Raw genomic sequence first — 25783 nt, forward strand, 5'->3', positions numbered from 1 at the left:
AGCTTCAGGATCTGTCCTTCCAGTGAGCACTCAGGGCTGATTTCCTTAAGAATGGAGAGGTTTGATCTTCTTGCAGTCCATGGGACTCTCAAGAGTCTCCTCCAGCGCCCTAAACCTGTAGCCTAACCAAAAAAACCACACCGTTAGGTGCTCTTCCACTGTGCCCAGTTACATAGCGGTGCTGTTGCTAAAGGCCAGACCAATATGGGATGAGGTGATGAGGATACATGGTTTAATCCTGGATGAGAGTTCCAATCCGGCATGCTGCCCTTATCAGGTATAACGTGTGGAAATAATGTGTGTGATCCTGCAACTGCTGGTAAGAACAGCGTGTCAAAGATTATACAGATTTTATAAGCCTGAGTAAGAAGGGAAGCAAATGAGGTGACCATGAGACATTCCTTATGGTGATTAAGGAAAGCAATTATACAGTACTGCAATAAAAAAACAGTTGAACTCTTTACCACATCTGACATATACTTACTGGGTTTTTTTACAAGTCTATAATTGGGCTGCCTGGCCTGAGTCATTTCCTCTACATACGGAAAGGCAGCAACCAATTCTATTGCATTCCATGGGACCCAGCTCTAGCAATGTAAAATTCTGTTATTGTTTTCCCCCTGAAACAGAGCTGATACAAGTTCCTGTATTTGCCACTCCAAGCAGCAAATATACTATGAACGAATAATGCCTCTGAATAAGGTCACTTAATGAGCTTTTAGAATACCTGTAAATTATATTCGTCATCATTGGCGGCAGCAGCATCCCCAGCGGCCCACAAAACAGCAGACGTTAATTGACGGTTAAACCACAGAGCCTAGGACTTGCCGATCAGAAGGTTGGCGGTTTGAATCCTCATGGCAGGGTGAGCTCCCGTTGCTTGATCCCTGCTTCTACCAACCTAGCAGTTCAAAAGCACCTCAAAGTGCAAGTAGATAAATAGGTACCACTCCGGCGGGAAGGTAAACGGCATTTCTGTGCGCTGCTCTGGTTTGCCAGAAGTGGCTTAGTCATGCTGGCCACATGACCTGGAAGCTGTATGCCAGCTCCCTCGGCCAATAAAGCGAGATGAGCGCTGCAACCCCAGAGTCGGCCACGACTGGACCTAATGGTCAGGGGTCCCTTTACCTTTACCTTTACTTCAGAAATACATGTGGAACTCGTAACATAAAGTTACAGCGTGGAGGGCTCCCTCCTCAGGATGGTGGTGAACCCATTCTATTCTCACCCCACAACACACACACAAACATGAGAGAGAGAGAGACAGACACACAGACAGAAACAGACAGAAAGACAGACACTGTCAGGAGAAGCCATCAACAGCTCACAGGTTATATGCCTAGTGAAATGAGAGACACATAGAGAGCTTTTTTCAGTCCTTTTATTTTAATCCACACAGAAACACAGCAAAACTTAGAATGTACAACCTCATGTTTGAGCCATCGTTGCTCAGAGTGCCAGTCCTGGCACTTACTTTGTGGTGCTCAGACTTCTCCAGTTGCCAATGGTGGCTATTAAGGGAATATCTCTGTCTCTGTTTGGCTTTCTGCTCTGAGACACAAAGGGCACATCCGGTGCGGGGGGAGGGAGGGGGCTCTAGCATATTTTGCAGAGACAGTGTGTCACTTGGCCTCACTGTTTCTAACGCATCTGACTCCTGTCTCTGTTCACTGCCATCTTACTCCTTTTTAAATATATTGTCAATATTTGGCCTTGAGCACAGCTGCTAACCTTTGAACTCAATTGTTACTTGGAGACACAGCCCCACTATTTTGGATGAAGAAGCCTAGAGCACCCTCAAGGCTGGAACCTAACGATTTTGGGCAGGGGAAGAGACAAGGTGCAGCATTTTTGACTGGGTCTGTGGGCAGAGTTTATTGGTGTTTAGCAGGGCTAGGAGCAACCGTAGCACTTCCTGATAGGTCTGTGGGTGTAACCCAAAACAAACAGTGACTGCAATCCCACTTTCGTTTATTGTGGGCTCAGGCACTTCCAGTGTTTGGTTTTTTATCTGTGTTCACAAGATGTTATCCAAAATGCATGTACTGTACATTCTGCACTTTGTTGTGAAATTCTACTTTTTGGGGAGCTGTGGTCTAAACTACTGAGCCTCTTGGACTTGCCGATCAGAAGGTCGCCGGTTCAAATCCCCGCGACAGGGTGAGCTCCTGTTGCTCTATCCCAGCTCCTGCATGTTCGAAAGCATGCCAGTGCAAATAGATAAATAGGTACCACTGCGGTGGGAAGGTAAACGGTGTTTCCGTGTGTTCTGGTTTCTGTCACGGTGTTGTGTTGCACCAGAAGTGGTTTAGTCATTCATGCTGGCCACATGACCCGGAAAGCTGTCTGTGGACAAACACTGGCTCCCTCGGCCTGAAAGCGAGATGAGCGCCACAACCCCATAGTCACCTTTAACTGGACTTAACCGCCCAGGGTCCTTTACCTTTTACTGTTTGATGTGTTGATTCTCAAAGCAGCTTCATACCTGATTGGCTGGAGAGAAAATAGGAACAGCTTAAGGATTCCCATGCATGGGTAAAAACACTCTCACCCTGTCAACACCCTGGTGTATACAAAAGCAGAAATGAATCTGACACAAATTAAGCCTTGTTGACGTGAACAGCTGAGGTGGGGAGAAGCACCTTGAAACTGGAAAATACTATAGCTTCACTGCACTCTTATGATGGTAATCTGAGCACACCCGCGATTTCAAAGAAAGAGCTGATAGCCCCCAACCTTTGAAACTCCCTCCCAGGGAGATACATACGGTTACTGCTGGCTTAAAGAAAAGACCACCAAAAAAACAACAACCTCTGAGGACATTTTTTTTCTAGTTTGTATTTGGTTGAATTTGTGTAGTACTTAGGAAACAACAATCAGGTAAGGTTGTTGTTCCAAGTAAGGACATATAGGACTGCAGCCTTAATTTTGAAGATGGCAATTGGCTGTGCAAATGTATGTGCAGTTCTCAAAGGGTGGTTCTCAAAGGGTGTGTAGCGCCACCAGTGCCAGATTTATGTATAGGTTAAGTAGGCTGAAGCCTAGGGCCTCTAAATCTAGGAAGCCTCATCAGCCTGCCCGCTCCCCCAGCGGGCAGTTTCCCCTCTCCCAAAATTGCAAACCCAATACTTCATGTGATGGCAGGGCAACTCAGGCCTCTAACTCTAGGGGGCCTCACCAGCCTGCCCTCTCCCCAGTGCCACAGGCTCCCCTCTCCCAAAATTGTAAACCCAAGACTTCATGCAAAGGCAGGGCAACTCAGGTCCAGCAACTATGAGGGCTAGCCAGTGGGGCCCAATTTGAAGCACTGGGGTGCAACTTGTAGGGCTCCAGTTCACAGCCAAAGTCTGTAAAATCTTATAGATATAAATAAAATCCATTTACCGTAGATTGCCCTGGTGCGGAGGCCCCCTTAGGAGCAGTCCATAGGGCCCAATTTGGCCAAATTGCTCCAATTGCCTTATGGTCAGCCCTGATGAGACTGTGCAGGGGTTGGACTGACAAGCCCTGCACCTTCTAGATCCCTGGTGTCACTATTCAGAGCACAGACTCAAGGACTTGTTATGGAAATAAAGGGGGGCACTTATTGGAAACCACTTTTGTCACCTCGTCTCCCCCAAACCCTGAGACAATGAGCCCAGCCACCTTTTATTCACAGTCACATAAGCACTACACTACAGTATGGCCATATACATGTACATTCAACCACTGAAATATACACCCAATATGCAGCAATGGAGATTTATGTTACTGCTTTATGAATGAACACTGTGTTTTATGAATGGACTCTGTATTTTGCGAATTACCTAAGAGCCACCAATAGGGAGCTCTAGAATCTGACAGCCAACCAATTGGGTACTACCAAACAGTGATCCCTATTGCTGAAAGTAGGTAACCAGCAGGGAATGCTTCAGCTCAGCCTTTGCACTGTTGACTGAACACCCCCTGCTGTGCAGATAATGGAGAAAGCTCGTAAATTGTATCCTTCTGGCATCCTGGCCAACTCTATTACGCTGGTGTAAACCCTGGTGCACCAGAAGCCCAGAATAGCAGCAAATAAAATCTGCTCATATGTCAGCAACTGATAAGACTTGTCAACCAGTTCTTCCAAAGTCTTCCTAAATTATAAAGCTCCAAAATACAGGCCAAAAGAGAGCAGGTCTGGGAAGAGCAAGGCATACAATGGGCACCACCAGTGAAAAGGCCCTGCTACGTGTAGCTCCTGTCCTGTCATTTGATAAAGTGCCCACTTGCCCTCCTTCTTAACATTGAATGCTCTCTATTGGAGTCTCCAGGTCCAGTACAAACACCATAAGAAGGGAGAGCAGGGTGTGGCAGGAGAGGATGGCAAGTGTGGCAGGAAGATTCAAGGACAATCCAAGAAACATTTAAGCATTGCAAGATAGTCTTAGTGTTGCAGGAAAGTGATATATATATATATATATATATATATATATATATATATATATACTGTTTCATTAAATTTGCTTAGTAACATAACATTAGGTGTATATATATTCTATAAACAAAGAATACAAAACACAATTCATTCATACTACAATGCATACCAATATTGCATTAATATATGTGGTTTCTGAAAAAGGGCTTACATAAAAAATCCATTCAAAATACCATCCGGTTTACTTTTTTTTTTTCTCCCTCCCCACTCCAGCCCTCCCTCCCCCCGGTCAGGCCTTCCTTCTTCATATCTTTATCCATGTACACAGTCTGTTCATTCGAGCTTGTATGTTAGGGTTGGCTTCTCTTCTTTCTATCCAGTCCCTGTAAAAAGCCCATTTATTTGTGATTCTTTGGCATTTGTTTTCCCATCTATCTTCTGCCACTATCTGTGCGAATATTTCTGATTGTAGTGTTATATATATATATCTGTATCTATATATATCCAGAAGCAGTATCTATGCCTCTTCAAGAATGCCAGCTATTCTTCTACAGTTCTCAATATCTCTTTGTGAACTGAGATTTTCAACCAACAAATATTAAAGACTGGAAATGTTTCTTTGTGTTGATGAGTTTGTCTTAAATTAGACCTAATGTATATATTAGATTACCCAGCAAAAACTCACACCTCTCATTGAGTTTGTATACATACTTAATGTACACATATTAAGAGGCTCGTTCTTATTAAGCTAGATTGCTTAAGGCTTCCTGGATGCCCTGTGATCATATTATAAAGTGGCTGTGTTCTACGTCATAAACCAAGCACTGCTAGTTGATGTTTCTTTTTGTTTTCCAATGTATTTCTTTATCAATTAAAAAAAATAATCCAAATTTTAATTCTGAAAGCGTGGCCCAGAAAAAAAAAATTGAGAACCACTGGCTTAGCATCTTCAGACCTAGATGCGTGTTAAAATTAAAATTAACGTGCTCATTGGGTTGGATCCCAAACAGTATCTTCCTTGTCATAACCAGGATGGGGAGACGAAAAAAAACTCTCCTCTGTTGTGGACGAGCAACAGTTAAAACTATCGGCAACACAAGCCTAACCACGCCCACTCGAAGCAGGGAAGGCCCGCTGAAGTCAAAGTGTAACAGGCGTGGTGACGCTTGCCAGCACTACGACCCCGCGCTGCGCATGCGTAGCAACGACTCCACCCGCCTCGCCTCGCCTCAACTTCCTCCTTCCGGCTTGGCGCCGTTCCTCGTCCTATTGGCCGTCGCGGGCGCACAGCCATGACGTGAACAGGGCGTCACGGAAGCGGAAGAACCCTTCGCTTCCTTTCTCCAGCCGGCTGTGGGATTCGCTTGCGGAAGTAGCGTGAGGGGTTTTTTTTAATCGTCATTTGGGGGCGGCTTCCTTGCGTAGCCGGTATACAGGCGAGAGGGGGGGGGAGAAAAGCGCGACTTGTCAACGTAACTTTGTCCTCTCTCTCTCTCCGTCTCCCCGGGAAAAAACCGTCCCCGTCAGCCCCCGCCCATCATGGCGGCCACATCCAACCTGCAGGTGAGCACCTGGCGCGGGGGTTGTTGGGCGCGTGACGGGGAGCCGCGCCAGAATTCCGAAGTGTGTAGGGAAGGCGAGGCAGGGAGGGCGAGGGAAGGAGTCCTTTCGTGAGGCGGTTCACCTTGACTCGGGCTACATGGACGGCTGCCTCTTAACTGACAGGAGTCCCTGCCGCTCGAAAGGTTCTCTTAATGTCAGGTTCCTACGAGAAAGAGAGACTCCGTGTTTCCCTCCCTCTTAAGCAGCACGACGTGGGAACTAGCAGCAGGGGGAGGCGCCTCGCCTCACCTGACCTGCCAGCGCCCCGGAAGCGTCCATCTCTCTCTCTCTCTCTCGGAGCTGTCAGGATGGTGGCTGGCTGCTGAACTGCTACTGCTTCGGCTTCACACAGCGAGTCGTGGAATTGAAAGGGACCCTGAGGATCATCTAGGCCAGAGCTTTCCAAAACTAATCGTGATTATTATTACAGTGGTACCTCGGGTTACATATGCTTCAGGTTACAGACTCGGCTAACCCAGAAATAGTACCTCGGGTTAAGAACTTTGCTTCAGGATGAGAACAGAAATTGTGCTCCGGCGGCGCGGCAGCAGCAGGATGCCCCATTAGCTAAAGTAGTGCTTCAGGTTAAGAACAGTTTCAGGTTAAGTACGGACCTCTGGAACGAATTAAATACTTAACCCGAGGTACCACTGTATTGCTTTTTTAAAATACCTGCATCATTTCGCGACGAAGCAGTTCAGTTTGGCTAGCAAACCCAAGGTGAAACTAACCCCCTTTCCAGGAAGCGCTCGCGCGAAGTGCCTGCATGCTGCAGCCAGCACACTTAACATTGCAACACACAGTTTGGAAAGCTCTGATGTAGTCCAACCCCCTGCGGTGCAAGAATGCACAGCTGTCCCCATACAAGGATCGAATCAGCAGTATTGGCATTATCAGCACCACACTGTAACCCAGCTGAGCTATCCAGACACCACCTTGGGAGAAGCACTGGGGTGCCTCTGGACATGTGCAGAATGCATTTCTGTTGCTGCGGAGGCTGTTTTGTTAGTTTCTTTACTTAGAGAATCCTGGAATTGTAGTGTTGGAAGGGGCCGCGAGGGTCATCTTGCCCAGCTCCTTGCAATGCAGGAATTTGTCACCCAACGTGGGGCTCAAACCCACAACCCTGAGATAGAGTCTCATGCTCTACTGAGCTCAAGGTGACATGTGATCTTCTCCCTCTCTCTTTTATACTCAGAAGAACCCTGTGAGGTAGGTTAGGAGAGTCACTGCTTAACCATGGTTTTAAGGCCTTGGTTATACAATCAAAACTAGCTGGACAAATAATTTTTATCTGACAGGCAGAGCAATGCAATCCTATTTGCGTCCATCTCCATGTGTGTTGCATTGAACAGACATGACTATCTGCTGGCCCTGCCACCCTTGCTATGAAATTGTGTTGGTGTGACTCCCCTGGCACAGAGCTCCCCCTGCTACTTACTGACCGTGTGGGTAGAAGTGATGTCGGTGAAGAGCTTTGAGCAACACTTCTCAAGCCCCTGATAACTAGTTGAATGGTGGGCATTTGAGAAATACTGTGCACAGAGCTTAGGAAGCTTTTTGAACTATGTCCTCCACCTCAGTGGGTCAACTGTGGTAAGTGCCAATCACCAGATGCCAGATGCTTGACATGGTTGGTCCCATGCACTACAGATAAATCTCTGCAGATAAATATCTACAGATACTGCAGATAAATATCTGGACCACTTTGCTAAAAAGGTTCCTAACCCCCTGATGTAACCTCTGCTACCTGCCCCCTTGCATAATTTGCACATAATTTGTAGGTTTCACTTCTATTGTGCAATATCTCATATACTGCAGGAACTAGAGAGTAAATAAAATGCCATTTTGTCTTATTTGCACAGATGTTTTGTTGACATTTTCTTGCATACAACTTGAAAGAGCAGATACTTGATGGGTTGACTTTCAGGCTCTTAAATTTCTGTCTGCTAATGTAGTTTCTCAGTTTCATTTGTTGGAAAGTAAGTAGCTTAGGGATTCACTAGTCATTTATCCTAAATCAAGATTTCAGTTCATATATTTTTATTTCTTGGTAAATTTGGAGAAAATCTTCTTTGTGCACTCGCAGAAAGACCATAGCTCAAAATACATGATCTTGGTATGGCTTTATTTGGATTACTTTATCCAGGTGTAACATACTTTTTCTGTACCCACCTATAGTCCTGTGTAATATACTAAGTAATGTTTTATTCAGCGGAAGTTTTTCTGTAATTGTGTGAGGAGTCTGAACATTTCTGAAAGCAATTTTAGGCACAATTGTATCCACACAGACACACCCCAATTTTTTGCAGGGTTTTATAAAAGATCTGCATTAATAAATGCTAAGAATTTCTAGCACACTTAATTTACATATGCACAGATATTGAAATACCTTGTGTAAGCCGTTTCCATCTTAGTGGGAAGCATTATGTCCATGGTAATATGTGTTGCCCATAGCTTGGCAGCTCCTTGTAACTGTCCTCTCAAAGGGAGCAACCCAACGTGAAAAGCAAACAAAACACCTATCTCTAAAATGCCTACTTTCCAAGTGGCGTGTTTAAAATCTGAAATCATAATGAAGATAATAGCCTGGAGCCTAAGAGAAATAAATGGAAGAAAATTCATGGAGGAGAAGTACCACATCTGTTGCTCCCTACCTGCTGCAGTAATCGGAGCAGACCCATGGAAATTTAAGTTAATTTAAGATATTAAGTTCAATGGGTCAGCTCTGCTAGTTGGATTATTATTTTATTCTCTCTATTTATTAAATTTGTATACCGCCCTTATACCTGTAGGTCTTAGGGTGGTTCACAACACAAGTTCAAATATAAAAGCACAAAATACAAAATTAAAACAATTAACAACAGTAATGTATACAAACTAATAAAAATACACTCCCCAACAAAAGTTTCATGCTATATCTAAAGTTTCACTGGTCTCATATTTGTTTCTATTAGTATTGTGCAAATAATCTCCGTGAGATGCTTTTGGACACAGGAATGACTCCCAAGAGTGATTCTGTGGCTTTTAATTGTAATGTGATAACTGCTTAAATTGTACTGAATACAGGTAATTATCCACAGAACTGCAAAACTAGCTTGGAGCATCTAAGGGGGCTTTATTTCTCCTGTCCAATGTGGCAAAAAAAATTTGTTTTACTGTGGAAAGTTTCAAAAGCAGTGTGTAATATTGTAGGGTGAGGATCAACTGTATACTGTATAGGGGAGGGCGTCGAAACTCCCACTGTGAGCACACAGATCCTTGGGTTTGCCTACGTTAGCCGACTGTGGGGATGTTCTTCAATATTTGAAATAAGTACTACTTGTGTGACAGTTAGGCATAGCACTAGAAATAAGATAAATGTCCTTGGATGTAAGTAAATGGTTAAATGCTTAAGCACTCGGGGGGGGGGGGAGCCTTATTCAAGGTTTCTTACAATCCCCATAATGGATGAATGCAATATTAATTGTTGGCAGAGAAATAAATAAATGGGTAACAAAGTTTATATTTTCATCTATTGTTTTAATTGGGAACAATTATAATAAATCACAGTCCTTGGCTTAGAGTTGATATAAAGTTGGAATCATTTTTTTTCTCGAAACAAACCATAATCTGAAGACTTACTTTTGGCCTACCTAGCAGGGAGAAGTGAAACGGAAGCGAGGTTCACAATACAGCATTAACCATGGCTTGCTGTAGGATTCTAATCCAGCCAGTATAAAGCCTCTTGACTATTTGAAAATGAAGGTGTCATTTCAGCATATAATGCAGTCCTATTGTTTTCTTGCATTCCCATATTGCAAACACTTAGGGTTAACTTATTTAATTGTTTTAACCTTAATCGTGTTTATTTCCTTTCCTTTTAAACAGAAAGCAATAGACCTTGCTAGCAAGGCAGCGCAAGAAGATAAAGCAGGAAACTATGAGGAAGCCCTCCGCTTGTATCAACATGCCGTACAGTATTTTCTTCACGTTGTCAAATGTAAGAATTACTACACTAAGTATAAGTAGCTGAGATTTTTATGTTTTTAAACATTCCTTCACATTCTTGGAAATTATGCCAGTAGGTTCCAAATTACATGCCATGATCTTGCTAATGACATTTTGATCATAAATTAAATCAGTTAATTGGGACTCAGAAAGGGAAATAGAGATCTTCTGGAAGACTGACCCATCAGTTTTATATAACTGGAAGGCTAATGACCGGTGATGATGTATTTGGAAACTGAACCTTTGCACTGAGAAAACTGAGTACAAAACTAGTCATACTAATTGCCTCAGAAGAGAATGCATTCTGTGCACTAAAATAAAAAGGAGCCCCTGGAGAGGGTAATTGTGACTATAACATTTTTTGTTATTTATAGGGAGGGAGGGGATGTCTAATTATGGTTTGTTGTTTTGCTTCAAGACAGGTACGCTGTAACTTCGATTATAATGCAAAACAAAATACTTTTCATTCTCAGATGAAGCACAGGGTGACAAAGCAAAACAAAGCATCAGAGCAAAGTGTACGGAGTATCTAGACAGAGCGGAAAAGCTGAAAGAGTATTTGAAAAAGAAAGAAAAAGCTCCCCTCAAACCAGTCAAAGAATCTGGTCCAACTGATGAAAAAGGGTATGTTAGTTTCATGTACTACAACATTCTCCAAGTTTGCTTGTTTAGTATTTAATGCTTTCAGTGGTGGTGGAACAGTGCGTGGAAAACACCATATTTCAAGACCTGTGGCCCTACTGGTGATTTTATGACTTGGTTATCGCACATTCTATATTAGATCCTAAAAACAGTAGAGTTAAATGATACGACATGGTATCTGTTTTAAGCATCCATTCTTTCTTGGGATGAAACAGGAATGTCAGGAAGAAAATTGTATTCAAATAGGTATCATTCAGCCCACTTCACTCACTACTTCCCCATTTTGAGGGCGGTGAAGCTCAAGGCTCATACTGGGTAGGGAGCTCCCTCAGGGACATAACTTTCAATGACTGTGTGGCCCTTTCCTGCAGCAGCAGTTTCTGTGCTGTAACCACAGACCTCCTTACTGAAAAGGAAGTGCATGGAAAAATTAAAGGACTTGCCTTCCACAGCATGTTGGCGATCAGGGGTTCCAAGGACTATTGTGTGCTGACACGTCCTATATTTCTTTTGCTCTAAGTTCTCTTTCATAAAACTATTTTACAGCAAGATTCTATCTTGTGCAGGGGTTATGTTCGTGGGATGGCAATTATATGGAAAAATGTGTATACTCAAGCCATCATCTTGGAACTGTCCCTTCATGAACATCCTTACCCTATCCAGAGCCGTGTGCTGAGTGGGCCTTACCAGACTCTGGGATGCTGTCATGAGATCTTGTGGGGCCATCCAAGTTCCCATGAGGTCTCATGAGACCCTCCTGGAGCCCAGTAAGCAAGTCTTAGAGCTTGAAAGCTCTTTCTGCAAAACAAGCTTTTAAAGCTGTCTGCCTTCCATGCATTTAACTTGTGTGAAATTCAGCCAGCTGACCTTCAGCCACATAAAGTTGAAACCGCAGGTGTTAAATGTGCATAAGTTATACAGTGGTACCTCGGGTTACAAACATCTCAGGTTACAAACACTTCAGGTTACAGACACTGCTACCTCAGAAGTAGTACCTTGGGTTAAGAACTTTGCCCCAGGATGAGAACAGAAATCACATGCTGGCGGCGCGACGGCAGCAGGAAGCCCCATTAGCTAAAGTGGTACCTCAGGTTAAGAACGGTTTCAGGTTAAGAACGGACCTCCGGAACGAATTAAGTTCGTAACCAGAGGTACCACTGTAATTGTATTACTTTTGAGTAATGGGAAATTACCATGAGCCAGGGTCGGAGTAATAAGCTGCATAAGAAAAATCTTTTTTTGTAACATCCACCTACAAAAACACAACTATTCCCTTAATCTTTTGACAATTATATGCTTCCAAGTTTTTTGAGGTCCGAGTTTGCATGTTATGAGGATGGGTTTACAAATAATGTCATTTAAAGCAACAACAACTTAGCTGGAAGAGCCTGTTTTTTAGCTGTGCATTATTTTTTTCCTTATACCCAAATTAGGAATGATAGTGATGGGGAAGGAGAATCGGATGATCCTGAGAAAAAGAAGTTGCAGAATCAACTCCAAGGTAGCTTTACATCAAGCGCTTAATATCTTGAATAAAGTCTTTTTATCAAATGAACAGGGCAGAAGTTGCAAGATAGATAACTTGAAACATCTAATTAATATCAGCCTAATAACTGGACAAACGTTACAGTTTAAAAGGGGGAGTGCAAATGTATCCCCTTTTTCCCTCCTAGCTGATTGCAGCCACTTTGTTCTCTTTCCCTCTGCTTCTCTGGTGCAATTGTCTTTTCTCTCTCCCTGCTTGATCCCAGACATTCAGGATTTTCTTGCAGAAGATACATAACTACATAGCTAATCAGATTGACTACTTAGCATTGCCACTGATGGTAAATGATACAGGAATGAGGCTCCAGGGCCGAGGGAGGTATCCCTGCTTTGCAGAGGCAATCCGTTCACATTCCCTTCCTTCTGTTATGCTGCAAAGACAGTGTCAGTACCAGTCTTTTTGGCCTGTAAGGGACGATAGTGCTACCCATGCAGTACAGTTTGGTGAAGATATGGAGCTCAGCTCTGTATGGTTACATTCCCTTGCACTGCACAATGTGCAGATACTTTCTTCTCTGTTCATTCCTCCCTCTTCCCAAAAGATCACCTGAAGGTCATGAGAGAGAGACTTTATGACCCGGCCACCCCAATCAAAATCATTCTGCAGATCAAAGAAAATGTAAAAATTCAGATACCTTCAATTGTAGTCTGTTAAGTGAAATACTATAGTGCTGTTTTGTCTTAGGTTGAGAATAGGATAGTTTTGTCAGTGCCAGGATGTAAACTTCAGTTTTCCAAGTACTGGAGCCTTTGAAGAAGCTCTTCTGTAAACGTTAGACTAGAAATTATCAGTGCTCTACTTCAGTGGTGATACTGTTCTTTTTTGAAACTGGAAAAGAATGAGCCGTTTAAAATGATTTGATAATTTGAGGATCTCGCAGTGGAAAGAATTTTAAAATATTTTAGTTGAACTATGATGCTTCTAGCTGCTGCCAATGTCTCACGTTAAATCGTTGTTCGATTTTATTCTGTTTATTTTTATTAATTGTCCATATATTGTAATCTGCCTTGTGAGGATTTCAGTCTTAATAAATCAATTTCATAGGTGCTATTGTCATGGAGCGACCAAATGTCAAATGGAATGACGTTGCTGGGCTAGAAGGAGCGAAAGAAGCTCTCAAAGAAGCAGTAATATTGCCTATTAAATTTCCTCATCTTTTCACAGGTATTTCTTTATATATTGTCTTTCAGTTACAAAACCGTAAAATGTTTAGGCTGTAGGGCAAAGTACCCTGCTTGAACATCTGTGTACATGGCTGTCCTAATCTTTCAGCTGATCAGGAATAGTTGTTGCTGTCATACCAGTCTGAGCTGCTAGGGTGCACTTTACGCCATATTTGGGCATTCCTAGCCTGTTTGTATTTCCCTAGACAGGGAATCTGGTGCTGAGTTGATAGATGGGAGCCCTAGACTGAAACAGAATGTAACATTTTCAACATGTAAAAAGGGTGCACCAGAATTAGTACCTTGTATTTATTTTTTTCTGGTACAATCCTGTGTGTAGCTATTGGCAGGAATCTAATTTCCTGCTGACAATATCATATTTTATTCTGATAATTCCAAAAACATACATATGGAAGTAATTTATAAATGATAATAAAAGCAAGAAGTACCTCTCTTAATTATGTCACAAGTGATTATTTGCAGGGGTTGGGTGATATTTTGTACCATAATCAATTCCAAATTGATGCTTTTTCTAATTACTCCCCACCCCACCCCCCATGTTATATGTACACTTTATATTTCTTAGGGAAGAGAACCCCCTGGAGGGGCATCCTTCTGTTTGGACCCCCAGGAACAGGAAAATCCTACTTGGCAAAAGCTGTTGCAACAGAAGCTAACAATTCTACATTCTTCTCCGTATCTTCTTCTGACCTTGTCTCAAAATGGTTGGGAGAGAGTGAAAAGTAAGTATTAAAGTTATAAAGGGTGGAAGTTTCCAGTTCTTCAGGGATCGTGAACCCACATGCCAAGCCTTGATTTCTGTTCAAGTGACCCCTTTGCTCTTGTATGAGAACCAAGGGATAAGGTAACTGTCAGGGAACTGCCATCGGAGGGACAGGTGGTGGACAGGCTCCAGGAGAATAGGAGAGAATCTGCAGCAGAGGAAGGAACCAGCAGGGGGAGTGCAGGAGTCACAGCGGAGGGGAGGCTCTGGGATACTTCTAGTGAGAATAGCGAAGAGGTAACAAGACCCCCGTTAGGAACTCCCACCCTTCGCCGGAAACTGTCACGCAGAGAGTCACGAAGGCGCATGTCCGTCAAACAGTTTTTATGTTGGCGTAAATTCCGTAGACGCCCACTGTCAGATTCTACCAGCGACTGACGGAGTCATGCTTTGGGGGCTCCGTTAGTGCCTCGGTTTGGATGACCAGCCAAACCCCAGAGGGATCAAGCTTTTACGCACAAGCAGCTCACTATCCCATCACAGCAATCTGACAGTCTTTGAAAGCAGCTTGTGCAAGCAGAGGGCATCATGAGCGAACCAGCCGGAACCGGAGGAGCAGGAGCTGGAGCTGGAGCAGGTCCAAGCCTGGAAGAAAGGTACAGGGCGTTGGAGGTCCAGCTGGCGCTGCAAACGGCGAGGCTCGAGGAGAGGAGGGCTCAAGATGCGGATAAAGGGAAAACCACCCCACTTGCCAGACGGGTGCCTGGATTGGTGCAGAAATTTGGGGGGGATCCCAGGAACTATCAAGCCTTTAGGACAGAGATGCAATATGCTCTCAATCTACTGTTTGATGACTTCCCCGATGAGAACTCTAGAGTGGCGTACGTGATTGGCCATCTAGAGGGAGGGGCGAAGGACTGGGTTCGGCCCCTGATGGCAGCCAATAATGAAATCTTAAAGGACACTATGAAGTTTTTTCGCGCCATGGACTTGATGTTTTCCAGCGAGATCGAGCAGGGGGTGGTGCGCAGACAGTTAATGGCGTGTAAACAGGGGAGCCGATCTGTACGTGAGTACTGGACTGAGTTCACCATGCTGATTCATAGACTAGGGTGGGACCTTGCTAGTGAACCTATTCAAATGCTGTTTGAAGAAGGTCTCTCTCCGGCAATGAAAGATGAACTTTCCCGGGCGCCTAGGGCGGAGTCTATGGATCAGCTGACTAAATCAGCGCTGTCCATAGGAGCACGCCAGGAGGCTAGAGCTATGGAAAAGCGGGAAGGAAAGGGGGAACGTTGGAAGGACTTCCGCATTCCAGAGATTCCAGAGCAGCCTTTCCCGCCAGCAGAGCCGATGGAACTTGGAACAGCGCGCGCGCGCGCAGTTTCAAACACCAGTGAAGGGCGGAAGAAGGAGGGAAAGAGCGGCAAGAGATGCTATCTCTGCCAACAGCCAGGTCACTTTGCCAGAGTCTGTCCGCAAAGGAAGGAATGGCAAGGGATGGCGGGAACTGTTGGGGGGAAGGAGGAAGAAGAAATCACGGAGCAAGTAAAAGCCAACGCCTGGTTGCCAACATCAGGGCACAGCAGCCAGGCCAGGGAGTAGTGAATGTGCCCACGCCGGAACCTCCAAGACCAGCGCTTGTGATAGAGGTGTTGCTGGAACTGGCAAACGGACACCCACTGAAGATAAAAGCGCTATTGGATTCAGGTAGCTCATGTAATTTCATGAGTAAGGAGTTTGCAGCTGAACACCAGATACAGACTATCCCATTAAGTAAGCCTTTGCAGGTTACCACGATTGATGGGAGGGAGCTGTTGGGAGGAGAAGTGAACCAACAAACTGTACCAATGATAATGAGGGTGGCAAGACACACAGAACTGATAGCGTTTAACGTAGCCACCTTGGGAGGAGCTCCTATTATCTTGGGAATGAGCTGGCTGGCACTACACGATCCGCTAGTAGGCTGGCATCAGAGAGTGGTTTCCTTTGGATCAGCACATTGCCTAGAACACTGCAAGGAGGGAGAGGCTCAGGCAGGGGCCAGGGCCACTCTAGCAGGGATGGAAGTGATGGACAAGGGGAGGGTGCCACCACAATACGCTGACTTGATTGACGTATTCAGCGAAAAAGAAGCAGATAAACTGCCCCCGCACAGACCCTTTGACTGTCAAATTAACTTACTCCCAGGAGCACAATTGCCAGTGGGCAAGCTGTATGCAATGTCAGACAGTGAGATGCAGGAGTTAAGGGAGTTCATTGACAAGAACCTCAAGCGAGGTTTCATCAGAGAGTCACGAGCGGTGGGGGGCAGCCCAGTGTTCTTTGTGGACAAAAAAAACACGGGCAAGCCCAGGCTTGTATGTGATTTCAGGGCCCTAAATGCAGTGTCAGAACCAGTGACTTTCCCTATGCCTAGAATTGATGACATTCTAACACGGGTGAGAAAAGGGAAAATTTTTACCAAGCTGGACCTTAGGGGGGCATATAACTTGATACGTGTGAGAAAGGGGGATGAGTGGAAGACCACTATGTTCACCCCCTTGGGGGCTTTTGAGTACCGGGTTATGCCTTTCGGATTACAAGCGGGCTCCGCCTGCTTTCAATCATTCATGAATCACGTCCTGGGGCCACTGCTCTACAAGAACTGCGTAGCGTTCTTAGATGACGTCCTGGTGTACTCAGAGAATGAGGAGCAGCATGTGCGAGATGTAAGAGAGGTACTGAGCAAGCTGCGAGAAAACCGGCTGTGGGTGAAACTGGAGAAGTGTCAGTTTCATACCAGGGAGGTGGAATTCCTGGGGTACCGGTTGCCTGACAAGGGATTGGCCATGGATCCCAGCAAGGTTCAAGCGGTACTGGAATGGAAAACACCAAAGACCAAGAAGGACGTGCAAAGGTTCCTGGGCTTCGGAAACTTCTATAGGAAGTTCATCAGAAACTTTGCCCATTTAACAGCGCCCATCACGGATTGTCTTAGTAGCAAAAAGAAATTTGTTTGGACGGAAGAAGCGCAGCGGGCGTTCGAACGTTTAAAGCAGGCGTTTGCGTCGGAAGAGCAACTTTTGCACGTGGATCTACAACAACCAATGAGAGTGGAGACTGACGCGTCAGACCGAGCGGTGGGGGCCGTTCTTCTCCAGCCGGGAAAAGATACGTCTGAATGGAGACCGTGTGCATTCTTCTCGCGGAAGTTGAACAAATCCGAGAGGAACTACACAGTATACGACCGAGAACTGCTCGCCATTCATGAAGCATTCCGGAAATGGCGGCACTTGCTGATTGGGGCGCAGCACAAGGTTCAAGTCCGAACTGACCACAAAAATCTGGAATACTGGAGAACAGCCCGAGTGCTGAACCAGAGACAAGTGCGATGGGCCCAGGAGTTCTCCAAATTCCACTTTGAGATTCGTTACGTGCCCGGCTCCGAGAACGTGAGGGCGGACGCTCTTTCCAGGAAACCTGAGTACTTAGAGGGGGAGGGAGCGCCTGAGGCAAGGCATGTAATCCCTGAAGACCGCTGGGTGTGTGGGGCGGCATTGGTGGGGCAGAGGGAACTGATAGAGGGTACTGAGAACGATGAATACGCCCAAGAGAAACTCAGAGAGCTCAGGAGGACAGAGGAGAACACAGGGGGGTTTGAAGAAAAGAACGGGGCATTGTATTACAAAGGGGCACTGTACATACCCGATGGGGAACTGAGGGGCAGAGTACTCAAGCAGTTGCATGACAGCCCCACAGCGGGACATTTTGGACAGCACAAAACCATGTGGTTGGTTACCAGGGAGTTTTGGTGGCCCAAGGTGAGGGAGGACGTACGGGAATATGTCAGGGGTTGCGACAGGTGCCAGCGAGCGAAAGGAGAGAGGGTGGCGCCAGCGGGGCTATTACAACCCTTACCCACGCCAGAAAGGCCATGGGAGGCAGTATCCATAGATTTTATGACGGACCTGCCAAAATCCAAAGGCAAAACAGCTGTCATGGTGGTGGTAGATCTATTAACCAAGATGTGTCATTTTATAGCTTGCTCACATGCGGTCACAGCGGAGGAAACCGCCAAGTTGTTTGTAGAACATATTTTTAGGTTGCATGGCGCCCCCTTGAGGGTTTTGAGCGACAGAGGGAAACAATTTACTTCCAGGTTCTGGAGGAAACTTATGAGCTTACTGCACGTAGAACTCAATTTCTCAACTGCCCGGCACCCAGAAACAAATGGGCAAGCGGAAAGGGCAAACGGGATTTTACAACAATACCTGAGGTGTTATGTAAAAGACAGAGAAAATGATTGGGTGGATAAGTTACCTCTAGCAGAATTTGCCTACAACAACGCGGAGAACGTGTCCACAGGGATGAGTCCCTTTCTGGCAAATTATGGGTGTCACCCCCGGGCATTCCCAGGAGAGGGAGGGGAGAGGTGGAGCGTGCCGGCGGCGGAATATTTTTTTGAAGAGATGGAAGCGATCCACCGTCAGCTTCAACTTAACTTAGAGAAAGCCAAGGAAGAATATAAGAAGCAAGCAGATAGAAATAGGAGGGAAGGTGAAACTATAAGGGTGGGAGACCGGGTGTGGTTATCCACCCAAGGACTACCGTTCAAGGGCGGGAGTAAGAAATTGAGACCCAAAAGATTGGGACCCTTTGAGGTCATACAGCAGGTCAACCCAGTAGCATTCAAACTCAGGCTGCCCAGTCACATGAAATTACACCCAGTATTTCACAGGTCATTACTGTCGCCGTACCGAGAGGGACGTGAGTGGGGGGAGCGTGAGAGAGAGGCCACCCAAACGCCCGTGATAGAAGAGAGAGAGCGCGACATGAACGTGGCAGGAATCATTGATTCCAGGTGGAAGGGGAATCAGGTGGAATATCTGGTAGAATGGGAGGGGGAAGTAGAGTCGGAAAACACTTGGGTACCAGCAGAGGTAGTCAATGACGAGGTCTTAATAGAAACATTTCATCAGCGTTTCCCAAGAAAACCGCAACCCGTGGCACGATTTAGAAGGGAACACTTTGGGACCACCGATGAGGAAGGAGAGTTTGAAGGGTTCCCAGAGTCAGGGGTGGGTGAGGAAGCCGACTCCGACGAAGAAGAGGAAGACGGGGAGAGAGACGGTACGCCGTGGCTAGAAGTGTTTGAATCCTCGGACGACGAGGAGAGTTCCTGGGGGGGAGGTGGATGTCAGGGAACTGCCATCGGAGGGACAGGTGGTGGACAGGCTCCAGGAGAATAGGAGAGAATCTGCAGCAGAGGAAGGAACCAGCAGGGGGAGTGCAGGAGTCACAGCGGAGGGGAGGCTCTGGGATACTTCTAGTGAGAATAGCGAAGAGGTAACAAGACCCCCGTTAGGAACTCCCACCCTTCGCCGGAAACTGTCACGCAGAGAGTCACGAAGGCGCATGTCCGTCAAACAGTTTTTATGTTGGCGTAAATTCCGTAGACGCCCACTGTCAGATTCTACCAGCGACTGACGGAGTCATGCTTTGGGGGCTCCGTTAGTGCCTCGGTTTGGATGACCAGCCAAACCCCAGAGGGATCAAGCTTTTACGCACAAGCAGCTCACTATCCCATCACAGTAACTGTAATTTGAGTATTCTAATAGGTGCTTTTCCTGTGTTATATAAAATATATTGCCTGCAAAACCTCCTGTAAAAAAAAAGCCTTTAACATTTTTCTAGGACGCTGCAATAGATGAATGTGGCTACCTATCAACAATCTCACAGGTTTCAAATTCTGTGTTTAATCCCCCCATGAAACGAAAAATTATGCAACTTGGAAAAAGTGTGTTTCTGCTCTGCTTGGAGAAACAGACTGAAGGGAAATGCATAAGAATGGAAGGAACTGATTGACTGGTCCTTTGAATGAGAGCTGTGTGGTTCTATAGGAGGTAGCCCCCTCTGCTTCCTAGTTTTTAAATTGCTCACTGGCACTCCTTGATACACTTCTCTGTAGGGTGTCTGGACCCAGTATGTCTGACTGGTTTCGAAAATGCAATATCGTTCCTGGGCTATTCATACATAGTTCATGTAGGAGACTTGGATATTAAAAAGTACCTTCATGAAATAAAGAGGGGGGGTCCTGTTTTGTGGGGTTAGGAGAATAAGAAAGAAAAGAGGAAGAATTGGGGATTGAGGTTTGTACCAAGACAAAATTGCTTCATGCATAGTTGCCCATTCTAAGTGAATGAAGCCAGTTAAATTTCAGACAGACAGGTGCAGTGGTTTTAGGTTTTTTAAAGGGGATAACTATAATATTTTAACTTCTTAGTGTTACATTTGCAGGGCATTGGCTCTTCTGAATGAAGGAAGCATATCACATTTCAGATAGAAAAGTTCAGAGGTTTTATTCACAAGGAGCCTTTAATATTTGAGGGTGAAGGACTTTGCTTCTGCACCCCAACTTGGTGGTGCAATTTGTATGAAAATGGAATACATTGCAGAAGCACCTGTATGCTAAATAACCTACAAAATTTCAGGATAAGTGCAGGAGTTAGGGAACTGTCAGGAAAATCAGTTGAGGGTTTGTTTGCTTTTTCCTGCTCAGTTGACATGAACTAAGATCATTCCCAAAGCACCGTTGTTGGAAATAAAGGTGGGACCTGGTCATTTGCTTGTTGGAAGCTAGCAATGTCAGTCAGAAAACTAAGCTCCCTCCCCCTGCCTGGCATTTTCTTTTTATGGAGAGCTTGGGAGGAGGAAACACAGCCATTTTTCACAGACAGTCTGGGATTGCATGCACCAAATCTATGAGTTAGATCTGAGTTTGCTTTTGAGGAAGATCTTCACCTTGGACAAAGCCTGAATAGCTATGCGGCAGCCTAGTTTGGTTCTAGATTTGATCTTTGTACAAAGTAGATGCATAGTGACAGTGAGGGACTGCAATAGCATTCAGGCATGTAGGCCTTCAGACTAACTCTCAGCTACATCATCTCAAAAGTGTAATAATCTGCTCTGCAATGTACTACCCTGTGTTTCATGTTTCTCTATACTATGACATCTAGAAATGTTGTTCTTCAGCTATATTGCAAAGAGTCCTGAAATTATAGTTACTGAGCAGTTGGATAATGGTTCTAATCAATGGAGAGATGACCAAGAACTAATAACTTTGCTGTTTAATTTCTCAAACTGTATGAAGCAACTGGATAAAAGGCAATTCTTATATGAAGTATATACACTTAGTTATAAAGGTTCTAGTATCTCATCATCTATGGAAGATTAACGGCTAAGAACTTTACTGAATTTCGGAAAACAGGTGAAATACTGCCGTGTTGCTGTCCTGTAATGTAACTTAAATTGTTCCACAGGCTAGTGAAGAATCTGTTCCAGCTTGCCAGAGAAAACAAACCTTCAATTATCTTCATTGATGAAATAGATTCTCTCTGTGGCTCCAGAAGTGAAAATGAGAGTGAAGCTGCCAGACGAATTAAAACAGAGTTCTTAGTTCAGATGCAAGGTAAGATCATTTTCTTGGCATGGCTACTTAAAGTAATATGATGACTTATATAACATGATTGTCTGTGGCCAAGCATTCATTAGCTGACCTATGAAGATTTGTGGAGATAAAAGTTTATGGTGTTTAAAATATGCTAAGTTCAGTGTTTCACATTCTCCGTGCTATACATTGCTTAGAGGTTGTTATTATTACAGTCACTGATTAAATTCACCTGTTCTGATTAGGAGTTGGAACAGACAATGAAGGAATTTTGGTTCTGGGAGCTACTAACATACCTTGGGTTCTAGATTCTGCCATCAGAAGAAGGTAAGGTATAATATAAATAAATTCATTATTGTCCTGGTCAAAGTGACACTGCTTGCAGCTTAGTCAGGGTTGCAGGATTACTTGTCCACCTCTGGTATAGTAACACCTCTCTCCTGGTGCTGACAATGCACTGCAGCCCATGCATGTAGCAGTAGCAGCAATGAACACCACTTGCATCAGTATCAGAATATAGTGGGTGACAGAAAGCACTGGACAGTTTTGCTCCACTTTGAAGGTGTAAAATACCGTATTTTTCACTCCATAAGACGCACTTTTTTCCTGCTAAAAAGTAAGGGGAAATGTGAGTGTGTCTTATGGAGCGACTGGTGCTGCGCAGAGAGGGAGCCCCTTCTGTTCCTTCTCCCACTTTGCTGAAGGGGCGCTGCGCAGTTCTCCCTCTCTGCACAGCGCCTCTCCTGGCTTCTGCCTTAGCCGTGCGCAGCCTCTTCGGGCAGGGGGAGCCTTCATCCCGCTGCCCTGAAGAGGCTTGGTGCGGTTAACCTAGAAGCCAGAACAGCCACACGGTATCCCAGAAGCCAGATCCCTCTTGCTGTTCTGGCTTCTGGGATTCAGAATAATTTTTTCTTGTTTTCCTCCTCCCAAAACTAGGTGCGCCTTATGGAGCAAAAATGCGGTACTTCAGTTAACCTACGATGGCACTAGTTTATGTTGGTGCAGCGACACAGTTTTATAGGATTGTGCTGCCACATATTAAGTGCATTGGGGCAGTTCACACCCCATGTTAAGCCAATGTGTGACTTGGCCCAAGTGTGTGGGCTGCAGGTGATGGAATTGCAGCCTTTTGCTCTCACCCTCCCCCGGTCATTCTACTGCTGTGCTGAGCTTAGCCATGGCTTTGCCTACTGTGCTATCTGAACCCAGGCTCATGGTTTAGTTCTCTCCAGGCTAACTGTGAACTGTAATTAAGGATTGCCCTACCTTATGGTTCATCCAGGAGAGCTACAGCACGAACCTGGATTCAGACGACTCGCTAAATCAAGCCATGGCTTCATGCCAAAGTGGTACAAACAGAGAGATACAAAATGGCCACAATCTTTTTCCTGGAAGCTTGCGCATTGATACTAAGCCATGGTTCGGCTTAGTGTGATGTGGAAACCAGGCTGCTGTAAACAAAATGTTTCCTCATTCTGCTCACAGAAGTAATTATAATTATAATTATAATTATAAGATCTTTGAGTAATCTTGTCAGAAGAATAAACAAAGTTTGGCTTTGTTTACTAAAACTGGGAGCAAGCACTATACCCATGCATCCTCCACTGTCAGTTGCTAAGCAGATTCCTGTTTCTGATATAATGCAACATCAAAGCAGAGTGCAAGGAAATGCATGCAGCCTCAACCCTTGTGGCCAGATCATGCTTTATGAAGTCAGAACTACTGCATCCAATACATGCCTTAGTATGTCCCTTAATGGAACAAACTAATATTGTATTGTGAAACTAATATTGTATTGTGAATACTTCTTTAATCATCCATGCAATTTTTTTGCTTTAAGAACATGAAATATGTTGGCTATGATTTAGTGCATAAGCAGTTCTATAAATATGGCGTACAGTGCACTTTTATGGAATTTTAAAACACAAGTTCCAGAATTTTATTCAAACAACCAGTAACTTTTAGTTATTTTATTATTTCTCTAGACCGTAGAAAATAATTTTGTCATGAGCGTGAAAAGAAATGGACAGCTCAAAAGGACCTGGATTCTAATAATTGCTTTTAAAACTCTCAGTCTGGGTGCTGTTGATGTTTCACAGCTTACATTTCATGGCTGGATTTTTCAAAAAAATGCCATGATTTTTCAAAAACTGTAGTATAAAGATATGGTTATAGTCAACTGTGTTTTACAGAGTAGACCCATTTAAATTAATAATTTCCTTTCTCCAGGAAACCCATTGTTTCCTCCCTAGTTGTGCTAGAAAAACAAACTTGAATTTGCATGAAATCTGTTATGGGCAGTGGTATTTTTCTAGGAAAAGAAATGCCGGAACTTACCATAAATGCCTCCCTTGTTCTTTTATAATGGCTGTGGCACTTGAGAGGTAAGTCCTGTCTGGAAAAAAACACCCTGGTTATGGGTATGGATGACCATCACTGTTTGTGATTTTTCTAATAAGGTTTGAGAAGCGCATTTACATTCCCTTACCTGAGGATCATGCAAGAGCTGCAATGTTCAAGCTTCACCTTGGGACCACTCAGAACACCTTGACTGAATCAGATTATCGAGAGCTGGGGAAGCGAACCGATGGCTACTCAGGCGCCGACATAAGCGTAATAGTACGAGACGCCCTAATGCAGCCGGTTAGGAAAGTTCAGTCGGCCACACACTTTAAAAAAGTGAGTAACTGGAACTTCTAAATTCTTCTTCTGCATGCTCATCAGAGGTCAACAGGTGGTTGTTTTCAGGACTCAACTGCAGGGTTTTGTCCCAGGTCACGTGTGGTGTCTCTGTAATGCAGCACAAAGTTTAAGGGGAAGCCTCCTGCACCTCTCGACTTGCAGCTGGGGAAGAAAGGGCAGAGAACAAAACACAACTCCAAACAGTTCACATAACAAGGTGCCTACTTTGGTGCCTGCAGGTGCTCTGGCAAACCAACGCATCTCTCCGTTCCAGTTACAAGCCAACAAGGAGAAAGTGCGGCACAGGTATATCAGCTTGCTCGGCCTTTTCACTCAGATTCTCTGAGCCCCCATTGTGTAGAGGGAAGCCCATATACCTGTGCCTCCCTTCTCCAGTGGTGAGCTGAAAACAGGAGGTATAAGCATGGTACTGCTCTGTCTTTGTACACACAGTTGGCAAGTGCAGAGCCAAAACAAATTCCAGGCTTCAGCAGAACTCTTGATCCAACAGGAAAATGACCACACCTGCAGGCAAGCTGTCGAGGAGAGAGCCAACACCATATCTTGGTTCTTGCTATTCCCTACCAGGCATCTTTAAATACTATGGTTTTAAGATTTTACTTGATGGTTGCAGTGCAGGTACTGTATATGAGGAAAGTGTCATCCCTGTCTATTTGTCTGTATCCTCTCCTATTTCATAAGCTGTATTTATATTTTAAAAGTGATCCTTGCTTTGCATAAAACTTCTATCCCAAATTTTCCAGAAGTCCTAGGATACCTTTTAAAACAACAACAGCGCTTACACACAAATGTCCTTTCCTATTATAGTTCATCACATTTGGTTTAAAAGGACTGCAAGTCATAACATGATACCAGATTCTGCCTGAAATTCTACATGCTTGAGAATGTAGACAACCAGCTGTCTGTCCCAGAAAGGAGAATCATGAATATTGGTACTAAGCACTGTGCAGAGAAAGGGGCTCTTTTTTTTTTTAAGTGATGTTATCTTGGGCAAATGCTTTCTAAAATCTGGCTTGTTTGTTTAAAAATATATAAACATGTTTTCCATATTTGGATTATATACATCAAAAAATTCTGAAAGTTATAAAGGCGGGCGGCAGAAAAAGAACTTTACTAGCAGGTCTTCTTGGCAAAGCATCAGAAGCTTATATGCAGTTGAATTCTGATTGCCAAGTAAATTTACTGTTTTCTAGTGGCGCTGTGGGTTAAACCACAGAGCCTAGGACTTGCCGATCAGAAGGTCGGTGGTTCGAATCCCCACGATGGGGTGAGCTCCCGTTGCTCGGTCCCAGCTCCTGCCAACCTAGCAGTTTGAAAGCACGTCAAAGTACAAGTAGATAAATAGGTACCGCTCCAGCGGGAAGGTAAATGGCATTTCCATGTGCTACTCTGGTTCACCAGAAGTGGCTTAGTCATGCTGGCCACATGACCCGGAAGCTGTACGCCAGCTCCCTCGGCCAATAAAGCGAGATGAGCACCGCAACCCCAGAGTCAGTCATGACTGGACCTAATGGTCAGGGGTCTCTTTACCTTTACCTTATAGCTCTCCGCAGAATGGATTTGGTAGTTGTTCAAATGTATCCTG

General features: G+C 44.7%; 1 protein-coding gene across 1 annotated transcript in view; it reads left to right on the forward strand.

The window, feature by feature from the left end:
- Positions 1-5672: 5672 nt before the first annotated feature.
- VPS4B (vacuolar protein sorting 4 homolog B) overlaps positions 5673-25783 on the forward strand; it is a 29764-nt gene continuing 9653 nt past the window's right edge. Inside the window, exons 1-9 of the mRNA XM_083747372.1 lie at positions 5673-5962; positions 9872-9983; positions 10465-10615; positions 12067-12134; positions 13224-13343; positions 13929-14085; positions 21368-21516; positions 21741-21822; positions 23955-24174. Coding sequence (XP_083603498.1) covers positions 5939-5962; positions 9872-9983; positions 10465-10615; positions 12067-12134; positions 13224-13343; positions 13929-14085; positions 21368-21516; positions 21741-21822; positions 23955-24174 — 1083 coding nt within the window. The 5' untranslated portion in view covers positions 5673-5938. The remainder of the gene's footprint in view (positions 5963-9871; positions 9984-10464; positions 10616-12066; positions 12135-13223; positions 13344-13928; positions 14086-21367; positions 21517-21740; positions 21823-23954; positions 24175-25783) is intronic.

The sequence above is a fragment of the Podarcis gaigeae genome (genome assembly GCF_964106915.1).
Source record: "Podarcis gaigeae genome assembly, chromosome: 7".
In the NCBI taxonomy this organism is placed as follows: Eukaryota; Metazoa; Chordata; class Lepidosauria; order Squamata; family Lacertidae; genus Podarcis; species Podarcis gaigeae.